Source organism: Vipera ursinii (genome assembly GCF_947247035.1).
Source record: "Vipera ursinii genome assembly, chromosome: 4".
Taxonomy (NCBI): domain Eukaryota; kingdom Metazoa; phylum Chordata; class Lepidosauria; order Squamata; family Viperidae; genus Vipera; species Vipera ursinii.
Genome location: NC_139514.1, coordinates 60809471 through 60821721, shown reverse-complemented (window position 1 = coordinate 60821721; position 12251 = coordinate 60809471). Strand labels below are relative to the sequence as shown.

Genomic DNA, 12251 nt, shown 5'->3' with positions numbered 1-12251 from the left:
AAAATGAGACAGATAAAACACAGAAGGGATTATTTTTTAAATTATAGTGAGTATTATAACACCGTTACACTATTTATTTTAATAGAAATAGTATGCCCCACCCTCTCACATGTTTTTCTATTCAGAATCCTTTTCTAATAAACTTAAGGAACAATGAAAATAAAACAACAACAGTGTCTATTATAAATTTTACACAACTTTAAGATTTCTTCTCCCCAGTTCTCTTGTTAACAATCCAGTTTTGATCTTTTGTTGCTATATATTATCCATATATAATAGCTTGTTGATATTAGTGCTGAATACAGCAGTGTAATATCACTTGAAAAGAGGCAGATGAGCAGAGAAATAATTTTCCACTTTGCCCTCAGTTTTGTACTTTTCAACAATAAACTGAGAAGGTCAAACTTCATTTGTTAGATTTTTGTCTTGACTCCCACTCCCAACAAACAGACTAATGTAAACATTAAAATTCCATTTACATTTTGTTTGAATTTCATACTTCTCTTTCTCTATTGTAAAATTGTATGTAATTTGGGTAAATAAAGAATATCATAAATGAATTGTAGAAATCTGAAACAATCACTAGGGGCAGCAGTGAGGAATACTTTTTACATCTCTTCTGTTCTGGTCATCTGGATTTTCAAATCCCAGAGATGCATGAGCAAAAAAATATTGGACAGATTAAAAAAGTGCTGCATAAATAGATCCAATTATATTAAAATATTTCCACTATTTGTAATTTTATTAGTTTTACATCGGTGATACTGTAGGCTACATACAACATTTTTACAGACGAGTTATACTAGATTTTGTAAATTAAGACTATAAAGGCACTGAGAACTGATAATAAATTAGAGAAGGGAAGTTCACCACTGACATATCAGGTATAGTTTTACCTAGCAACATGTACTGTAATATCTCATTTAACTTATGTATAGAAATAACATTTAGGACCAGGTTTGTTGTCAAGGAAACATCAGATTTAAAAAAAACAGATCCCCCATGGAAATGGAGATTATGCAACAATAATTGCAGTTAGCAAAAAATTAGCTATGTTGGTTGCTTTTGCAATTCCCTGAAAAGGGAGAAAAACCAAATATGTATTTAAATGTAATCCACTAAAAAGGTTTTCAAACTACAATTATGTTGTAGCAGGATTATAGCACATATGTACTCACATTCTCATGTTCTTTACATATTGAAGTACCTTTTAGCAGTTGAGATGGTTATTTAGGCTAAAAAACTTTATAAAACATAATGAAAAAGCAAAGCAAATAAATCCCCAAATACATTCTTTAAAAAGGCAGTTTTAGAATATCATTTTATATAGTGGTAGCTATTATTTTTAAGCCTTTCTAACATGACAAGCTATCAGTTATACAATGTCATTAAAAGAATACAGCAAAACAAAGCAGTTTACTTTCTGATGCACAAAATAGGAAAGAAATTGCAGTGTAGAATTTCTTCTGATAAAAAATCACACCCAAAAAACAAGGATTAAAAAAATAATCTCTGAACTTTATTTACTCATCAGATATTGAAAGCAACATGCATATTTTCAAACAGTACATGATCACACCAAAAAACTTGATTACCAGTTACTGCCCAATTGCTTTCATCCTTACACTAGCAAGATTCCCCTTAAGATTATACCATAACATCTGGCATCAACCATCAAATGGGATTGCCAGATGATCAAACTGGCTTCAGAGGGGGTTATGACACTTGTGACCATATTACAAATTACACAGGATTATGGAAAAAATATCAAAAATAGCAAAAGAACATCTATATCTACTTTATTGACTGTAAGAAAGTCTTTGATTGAGTTGATCATGACAAGCTATAGAGAGACCTGGAAGATCTGGGGGGGTGTGTGCTTATACATCTGCTTAAGTTGATGCAGTCATTGTACACAAATCAAGAAATCACTCTACAAACACTATATGTAGACACTGAGTGGTTTAGATAAAGGAGTGCAGTAAGATTTCTCATTCAACTTATGTGCCAAAGTGATCATGAGGAAGCTGGAACTTGAAGAATAAAAAAATCAAAGTAAAAATTGGAGGAAGGAATATATATCTCTGGTATACTGATATACTGATGACACAACTCTCAGAAACTGACAAAGGCCTGAAAATCTAATCAAAAGGATTAAAGAAGCAAAAAATTTAGCCTCTTTCTAAACATCAAAAAGACCTAGCTCATTACCACTGTGAGGAATGGAAATGTCACAACAACTGATGATGCATAGATCAAATATGTGCAAAAATTCACATTTCTAGGATTATGGATTGATCAAAGCAGTGAATATAATCCAGAAATAAAGCATTGAGTCATGCTATATCACATAGTGATGATGAGCATTAATTGTGTATGGAAAAGCAAGGACACAGCCTGGCAAGTAAATGCAGACTAGTTTGTACTACCATGTTTCCCATAGCTACCTACAGTTGCAAAAGTTGAATCATGAAAAAACTAGACAGAAAGAAAATTGGCTCATTTGAATTGTGGTATTCAACAAGGCTCCTGCATATTCCTTAGACCAGACATGTCAAACACAAGGCCCGGGGGCCGGAACCGGCCCGCGAAGTGGTTTCATGCGGCCCGTGAAGCCAACCTGGAAACAGTGAGGGAACGGCCCCCACTGCCTTGGCCCTGGCCCAGAGACCCTCCTTCTCCCAGAGACCCTCAGATCTGTCCCACTCCTGCCCAGGCCCCCATAGGCACCCTTGATGCGAACGATGTAGAGCTGGCCACGCCCACCCAGTATATGCAATATGCACTCTGGCCATGCCCACCCAGTAGGCCACGCCCACCCTGGCCATACCTGTCGGGCCTGGCACGCCCGACATTCGGATGGGCCGCGGGGTGACTCGCCAGACCGCCGACTCCCGCAGAGCACCCCGCCAGGCCCCGAAGCCCACCGCCGACGCCCACGGAGCAACCCGCCAGGCCCCAAAGCCTCCCGCCGGCGCCCGTGGTCACCCGGAGGGCCGGCACAGCATACGGCCCCCCAGCACTCCGGCAACTGCCCGCCCGCTACAAAGTGTCCTACCGGGCTCCAGGGACGTTCGCCGGCTTCCTCGCCTCTCCGCTGAGCTGCCGGGCTCTGGAAACGGCCGGCCACGCCCACGCCATCCCGACGGATCGGGGATAGGAGCAGCTGGGAGAACGGCGCAGCAGCGGCCCGCCTGTCAGCTGGGGAGGCCGCAGACCAGCCAGCTGGCCCCCGGAAGCTGCCAACAAGTCGGGAAGGTGTGCGGTCACCGAGCGCGGCCACGGGGCTCTCTCCTGGCCTCCAGGGACCGGAAAAAGGGACAGGGACGTCGACACAGCCCAGCAGCCTCTGGGACTAACCAGGAGGCCGGGGAGGGGCCGTACGATGGAGCGGCCGGTGGCTGTCCAGCGCCCGAGCAGCAGAACAGGAACGGGTGCCTGGGTGGTCCAGGGGGTGGCGGAGATTACCTGTGGGCCAGGGAGGGCTTCAGGGCACAACTCGCGGCGGTCTGGGGAGGTGAGGGGAAAGAAGAGTCTAGGCGGAGCTCTGGGGGAAAGGAGGGAGGTTTGGGCTGGGGGGGTAACTTACCAGCTGCAATGGTGGTGGGACGGGAGCCAAAAGGAGGGAACCTTGGGAGGCGGTGATTAAGTAGGGTGGGGGCGTGGTGGTGCAATTAAGGGTGTGGTGGTGGGTGTCGGCTTTGCCGGTTACTTAACAGCGTTGACTGTGCTGTGAAGTCAACGCTGACTTCGTTTGTCTTCGAGCAACTGTTTATGCGGCTAATAAACGTGGCTTAGGAGAACCAGCTCCCGTTCCGGTTTCATTCTTTTGGTGACTCGTCGGACGGGGTCTGAAAATACCCACCTGGGCCCCTGAGGGCAACCGCAATGCTGATGCAGCCCTCAATGAAATTGAGTTTGACACCCCTGCCTTAGACAATAAAGATGACAGACAGGTATGTATTGGAGCATATAAAACCAGACATATCAATGGAAGACAAAATCAAAATTCTGCCTTACTTATCTAGGCAAATGTCATGTGATTGAATTCACTGGAAGGCAGTTGTGCTCAGAATGGTCAGCAGCAAAAAATAAATAAAGCTGCCAAATAACGTGGTAACACCAACAAAGCCAACACTAGTCAGAGCACAAAACAACTGAAAGAAGCCATAGGAGACTGGGAAATGTGGAGGGAGTTGGTCCACAGAATGCTGAGAATTGGACAGAGTTCAAAGGGTAGCGGCGGCAGCAGCAGCATTCTTTTAAAAGCACAGCTTGCATGGTAGAACCGAAAAACAACAACGTAAATTTCTTTTCATAATAAACTAGAAGTCCTTTGAATAATTTTTTTCTAACTTTCTTGGACACAGCATTCTCCAAATAGAATGATGTACATTCTGTACTAACTTTCTGAGATGCTGCTTCTCAGACTTCTGCTTATAGATCTTAACCACACCTTCCATGGTCTGCCAATTACACTGTGATCTAAAAAGTTATATCAAGATAACTACTTAAACAAATTAGATGATAAATGTATACTTTAGGCTGTAGTATGAGAATATACTGTTGTTCTAATCTCAGAAAAAAAATTATGAAGGACATTTCCATACCACGAGTTCTGCAACTATATAACATTAATATATAATGTAACTTATCTGGTAATAATTTTTATTTAACTGACTATGGCTTAAAGCGTAATAGAACTAAAAAGGGAAGTGTGAATGTGAAAGGTGAAACTTAAAATTGTAATTAGGAAACACAGAGCTGAGGTGAAACAAAAAATCATAACAGCCAGAATATCTTAACATAGTATTCTTAATGCCAACATTTAGATGGTGATACTATTTTCTACTAAAATTGTCACTGTGAAAAGGAATGTTCTATATGGTCAATCTAGAAAATTGACAGGTGACATGAAACCATACAATATGATACTTGTAGATATACTATTCTGGTATGAATCTGTTCTGTTTAATTACAACGAAGGAAAAATTATTTGATCCCCTGCTGATTTTGTACATTTGCCCACTGACAATGAAATGATCAGTCTATAATTGTAATGGTAGGTTTATTTTAACAGTGAGAGACAGAATAACAACAACAAAATCCAATTTCAAAAAAGTTATAAATTGATTTGCATTTTAATGAGTGAAATAAGTATTTGATCCCCTATCAATCAGCAAGATTTCTGACTCCCAGGTGTGCTCCTAATCTCAGCTTGTTACCTGTATAAAAGACACTTGTCCACAGAAGCAATCAATAAATCAGATCCCAAACTCTCCACTATGGACATGACCAAAGAACTGTCCAAGGATGTCAGGGACAATATTGTAGACCTACACAAGGCTGGAATGGGCTACAAGACTATTGCCAAGTAGCTTGGTGAGGTGGCAACACTTCGTGTGATTATTCATAAATGGAAGAAATACAAAATAACTGTCAATCACCCTCGGTCAGGGGCTCCATGCAAGATCTCACCTTGTGGAGTTGCAATGATCATGAGAACGGTGAGGAATCAGCCCAGAACTACATGGGAAGATCTTGTCAATGATCACAAGGCAGCTGGGACCATAATCACTAAGAAAACAATTGGTAACATACTATGCTGTGAAGGACTGAAATCCTGCAGTGCCCGCAAGGTGCTACTGCTCAGGAAATGAACATCTGAATGATTCAGAGGAGAACTGGGTGAAACTGTTGTGGTCAGATGAGACTAAAATTGAGCTCTTTAGCATCAACTCAACTCGCTGTGTTTGGAGGAGGAGGAATGCTGCCTATGACCTCAAGAACACCATCCCCAGCATCAAATCTTGGGTGAGAATCTCATTTCCTCAGCCAGGTCATTGAAAATGAGTTGTGGATGGGTATTCCAGCATGACAATGACCCAAAACACACAGCCAAGGCAATAAAAGAGTAGCTCAAGAAGAAGCACACTAAGGTCCTAGAGTGCCCTAGCTAGTCTCCAGACCTTAATCCCATAGAAAATCTGTGGAGGGAGCTCAAAGTTTGAGCTGCCAAACATCAGCCTTAAAACCTTAGTGACTTGGGGAGGATCTGCAAAAAGGAGTGAGACAAAATCCCTCCTGGATGTGTGCAAACCTGGTGGCCAACTACAAGAAATGTCTCACCTCTGTGATTGCCAACAAGGGTTTTGCCGCCAAGTACTAAATCATGTTTTGCAAAGAGGTCAAATAGTTCTTTCACTCATTAAAATGCAAATCAATTTATAACTTTTTTGAAATGTGTTTTTCTGGATTTTTTTTTTTTGCTGTTAAACCTTTTTCCTGATAAGAAAAGGATAAGATCAGATTGTCAAAAATGGAAGTTCATTATCTCTATTTCTTATTCTGGCTATGTTGTTAAACCTATTTCACAACAATGAATTCCTTGCAGAGGAGCAATTAAAATATTAGTATATTGAGGAGCTAGAGGTCTACTTGGACCTATTAAATATAAACGCTCTTTCGACAACAATCTATATATTTGGCTTGCATTGCTATATCACTTGTTATCAGAACCCTGTAAATGGAAAAAAAATCTCTGATTGCTAGTTATTGGGAGTAATGCTTAAGGTAACAGTCCTAGAATGTCAAGTCTTTTTGTTTTTGAATGTGAACCTTATATGTGTATATATAGATACACACACACAAACACAAGCATATGTGCCCTCCCCCCCCTCTAGTCCTCCTTTAATAATGGTAACTGGGACTAGAACTTTCATTGCTTAGTGATGGTGATGCAGTCCCCATTGCTCTTGATAAGCAAGGATCACATTAAGTGAGGTCCTCACGTGACTGTGATTTGCAAAGTTAATGGGGAAGCTGAAAGGAAATCACAAGTCCCAGACAGCTTGCAAGAAAACAAGTGGGTAAGTGCTGAGGGGAAGGAGCTGCAGCAAGTGCATGCATGCTAGGGAGGGGATGCTACAGTGCCAGGCAAGGGCATGATTACTAGAAAGAGGGTGCTTCTGTGAGGCACAAGCACAACAGGGTAAAGAAGGGGATTCTGCAGCCTGAGTATGCACTAAATGTCATATAAGATCGCTGGAATCTCCTATTCTGTAGCAGAACATCTTGAGAATGTGGCAAGAACAAATTGCAACCTCCCTACTGACTTTGCTTGTGGGAAGCCAGCATTGGAGATTGCAAACGGCAGTCATGTGACTGCAGGGGACCTCTTTGGACTTCTGGAAGATTCCATTTGGATGTGAATTTAGAGGCAGTCTGATTTCATGTTGAGATTCAATGTCTTAATCTAATGTTGACAATCATAGAAAAAAATGTGGTAACTTTTTGTTAAAGAATGGGTAAGATTTGCAGGTTACATCTAGGGAATAAAAATTACAATGTTAAACAGCTTTAAAAACTTCAATCTGTAATTTCCTACATTTAAGGTATTGTTAAAGGAAATTACTGTAATCATATTCTTTCTCAAAAGAAATATGAATCTTAGAAGTCAGGTTTTCTTCCTCAAATATTCAAGGTTTTTTGTATATGAAGTCATTCTCTTCCAATTGGGTATGTTTTTTATCCTCCCTTAATTATGTTTTTTGTAAGGATTTGCTACAAAAATATCATTTTATCTGATACATGTCACTATATATTATTATTCTATATTAATATTACTAGGTTTACAGTTTAGTGTTGGTTGCTTAAAATGTGCTACCTATAGTCTTTTGGGCATTACTAAGAAACCACTGGCATGTTAATTTTTACAAGTGAAGTTTCTTATTTGTAAATAATTAATACCTCTTTACTGAAATGTAAATTGAACCCAGTTAAGCATGAATAAAATTGAAGCCTAAGAATGCTATATTGTTGCTATGTATGTGAGAAAAAGTCCCATTAAGTGGTATTTCTCTTAAAAAAACACAAAAATGTTTATACAAAGTAAAGATGTTCTAGTCCACGGGTATCAAACTCGCCGCGTCATGTGACGTGTTGCGATGTATTTCACTGCTGGGGTATGTGTGGCCTCCACATGATGCAACCAGCCCACGTGCTGGCAGTTTGACACCCCTGTTCTAGTCCATGCTTAAATGTCTGTTCTAATATTCCAAACAAGTTAAAAGACATTATAATTAAACTTGCGATATCATGCAATATTTCTCAAGCTCATTTTCTAGTGAAGTCAACAAGATCATATAATCATATAAAGTTTGCAGAGTTTATCATTTATTATTTTTCTGTATCAATTCTGTATTTCCATGAAGTGGGAATCAAAGTAGAACCAATCACAGGCAATGTTAAAACACAGAAAAAATTAGTCACTCTACAAATAATACTATACATAGTCCTTTTAAACCATTTAATTTTATGCAACTACATTCAACTTTCCTTGTTTTCCAAAGTTGTCCTTGTAAATAAACTACCATTCTTTGGAAGGAAAGATTCTTTCCTTAACTGTCATAACTTTGCATAGTTCTCCTTTATAATTTTGGAAGCCATGGAAATATATCTAACCCAGAAGATCAAATGTTTTCACAGGTAGGTTTAAACATTAATTTTAATTACAAAACTTCAGTGGGAAATAAACCTTAAATCAATCATTCTCTTTTAGTCCAACTCACCTAACCTCACTGACACAGCATCTCTCTGAAAAAGTTCTGATTTCAAAAATGGTAAAATACATTTCTCCTTTCAAATAATATAGGACCTCTTTTATTTCTCAGAATACCAAATGTGAGCACAGATGAAAGGAAAGCAATACACATATATGCAGTTCAGATTATAAACAGCAATTTTGCAAATGTAGAGTGTTTTGTTGGGAAACGTACCCCTGCCTAATGCTAGAGTTGCAGACATGAGTTTAATTTCTTTGGTAATTACATTTCTTAGCTATCACTCTAGACATCATTACTAGAAGTACAATATTTTGGTATAATTCATGCAAGTCAATTTATGTGCAGTTGTACAGAACTTAGCCCCATTGAGTTTCCCTTTTAAAAAAACAACTAAGAGAACACCTAAGGAATGCTAACCCTTTCTCAAGCAAAGTTTTCGAAGTCTTAAGAAGAAAACAAGATGTTTCTCATCGATTAGAAGCCAAATCCTAGAATACCACTACAATGTATCAATATGATATCAATTTTTATGAGTTGATCCTAATCCATCACAGAATTCACCTAGGATTTCACAATTTATTTCAAATTTCAGTTTTATTCATGATCAAGGAACAAATTGAAACTTGCTGAAAGTCAGCAGCTTTTTGGAAAAACTGGAGCTTTTCTTTCATTCTAAAGTATTGGAATATTACAGAGGGTCCCATAAGTTGTCATCATTAGATCCTAAAACAAAGTACCAACCTGAAAACATATCAGGGTACTTTTTGATTAAGTCACCATAGAATTTATTTTGGTATTTGTAGTATATATTTCAAGGGCACCTCCAAAATATGACTGTAATCCCAGGTATCAAACATTTAAATAAAAAACCAGAATTTGTTGTTGTCATGTAGAGTAGAGAGATGAACCCAAAGTTAGGTGAGGAATTAAAAGAGGAATTAAGAGCACTAACAAACCATTTCAGCTATGCTTTCATGGTTCTGGCATGTTGTAAATATGTTTCCCAAAAAGGTTTCTTGCACACTCCTGCATCAAGATGATTCTGCATGTCTATAAATGCTAACTGCACAGAATTTCAAATGGATATTTTCACATAAGAGTCCTCAGGTGATCTATGTACAGTATGAGCAGGCTAAGATGGCTCTGTTCCAACTGTGGCTCCATGAGATCCCAGTGTAATAAATTTAAGTAACTCATTTAAAGGAAACATGAGTGAAGATACATGAATGCTGTGTTTACTGCAAACCATGCATCTTGTTTAAATTAAGCCTGGGACTGGCAACAGACAGACTCCTCTTTGTCTCTTGTATTCCATTTTGTTTTATTTTAGATTTTAACTTAGAAATAAAAGAAACCTTAACTATATGTCTTACAGAGTGGATATGGGAATCATTTCATTCGGCTGGTTAACTGCATAACTTTTCAGAAACAATTAAGTACCTCCATATTGTTTTGTAAAAATGTGAATTCTGAATAAACAGTTAATACCTGAATTGCCTGAACTGGTAATTTTCCAAGGTTAAAAACAAGGTGCCAGCCCAGGCAACTGAAACTTTATCCAATGGTGAACTATTATAGCTGCTTCCATTTGTGGCTATAATGGTCTGTGCTGCAACTTAGGAGATTCTTAAAACCTAGAACCTGTTGTTGTGCATAATAATAGTAATAATAAAAATAAATAAGAGCTTTTTCCTGACTTTTTTCCTGCATTAATAATCCAAAGCTAACAAGTCACAGTTTGTTCAGAGATAAAAGTAACATAAAATTCTAAATAAAACAGATGTTTCTTTTTCTTTCTTTCTTTTGGATTTGCCTTCTATGTACACCCCTCTCCATCCCAGTACATCCCATTGTTTTCATTAAACCTACATTAATTCTCAGCTAAGTTTCCACTGGCTTCTCAGGAACAAGTGATTTAAGACCACTTAGCCTCAAATGAGGTAAAGTGGGAATGTCTTTTGACCGGAGGAGGAGGGAAACTAAATGCATACAGACCTTTCCCCAAAGTGCCACATTCCCAGCACTAATACAGTTGAACATACAGTTTCACTTAGTAGAAGAGCGCGCCTGGCAGCTGCATGCCACAGAAAAGTTTCCCAACAGCAACTTCGGAGCCAGTTTTTTTTTTTTTTTATGTGTCATCCTCTTCCACTCAGTGGAAAAGATGCTTGTGGCTTTTGTTTTTAAAGCACAAATGCAACACATACGTGTAACACCCCCCAAATCGTTTGTCCTACCAGATCTGCTCTTGATAATATCAGTGAACTCGTCAACTGCAGACGCTTCCTCAGGTTGTCCTCCTGCCTCAGCCATGGCCAGCCCAGGCGCCTAACCGGACACCAAAAGCTCTCGCTTGGCTCTGCTTGATCAGGCTGGAGCTCCCCTCAGGCCAGAAAAAAAAGTTTGAATAGGAGAGACTTCTGTTTTCTTCGGAGAAGCGAGAGTGGGAGGAGAAAGAGAGGGAGGGAGTTAGCGTGGCGGCAGGGAGCCAAAGGAAGGAGAGCAGCGAGGGCAAAGCCCTCCGGTTAAACTGGCTCGAGATCGCATTGGCAGGAGAGCTGCCAAACTCTGCACGCCGAGCCGCAAGAACAGGTGCTGAGCGGCGAGAGACTGCTTTAAAAATAGAGCCAGAGAGAGAGAGAAAAAGAGACACAGAGACCGCCATGGAAGGTGAAAACGGAGAAGGAATGAGGTCTCAATAAATCAGCAGACACCAGAGAGTCCCCTTCCGCCCGGCACCAGATCAATGCAAAGAGGAGCAATTAAGAGAGCAAATTACACAGCGAGGGAAAGAGAAACATGAATGATTCAGTAGCTTAAAAGCAACCCTTTCGTATAGGGATGTTCCGACTGAACCTCCACTCATCTTTCTTTTTTTACTTATTCACCTCAGTCCGCGCTGGAATCTCGGAATTGGAATGTCCGGGGACGGAATCGCCTAAAGTCCCTTGGGAGATTATTTCGGGGACGTTTCCTTAGCGTACACACTGAACTGCTCATATGTAAAACTTACGAGCCCAGTCAGCATTTTTCCAAACTCGAAAAAGTGTTATAACATCTGCAATTATTTATTAGGCTTCTGAAACGCTTTTGTCTGCCTTACTTTTCATCTTTAAAAGGTTTCGTTTGGAGAGGAAGACCTCTGTTGTCACATAAATATATGCAGTAGAATGGTAGGACTGGACGGATACATTTAGGCCACCAAGTTCAATCCTTAGGCCCCCCTCCCTCCATCAGATGTTACTTTTCACTTCTTCCACTAAATCTTCCACACTCACGCCTAAGAGAATTCATGCCTAATTCATGTCTAAGAGAACTAATGCTTTTGTATCTTCTTCTGTCCTCTGAAGGAGAAAGTTGTTAGTCATACTGATCAGGAATTTCCTGGAAAAGCCTGTGTTAGGCATATGGTGCTAGCCTACAATGTTGGGTTGAAAATATATTAACCATAATGCTATGGCTTTAAGATGTTAATTGGCCAATGGGTGTGTAAGTGTTCTCATGGCCATAAGAGGAAGCTAGGAACGTAGCTTCTCTCTCTCTCTGAATTCACTGATCTCTACTGTTACTGTTTTTGCTCTGCTGTTGGTTTACTACTGTTGTAACCTAAACTGTGTATTGACCTCTGGACCGGTAAGAAGACTTTGTGACTTGGACTGTTTATTTTTGACTGTGCATTTTTGTTCT

The 12251-nt window shown here is 39.7% G+C and overlaps 1 protein-coding gene across 5 annotated transcripts in view; it reads right to left on the bottom strand.

Annotated features, from left to right (window-relative positions):
* DMD (dystrophin) overlaps positions 1–10961 on the bottom strand; it is a 906062-nt gene extending 895101 nt beyond the window's left edge. For all 5 annotated transcript variants that reach the window (XR_014492555.1, XM_083362891.1, XM_083362889.1 and 2 more), the window contains exon 1: positions 10802–10961. Coding sequence is in view for 4 of the 5 variants with exons in the window: in XM_083362891.1 (XP_083219017.1) it covers positions 10802–10877 (76 nt within the window). In the remaining variant the exon portion in view is untranslated. The remainder of the gene's footprint in view (positions 1–10801) is intronic.
* Positions 10962–12251: the final 1290 nt, after the last annotated feature.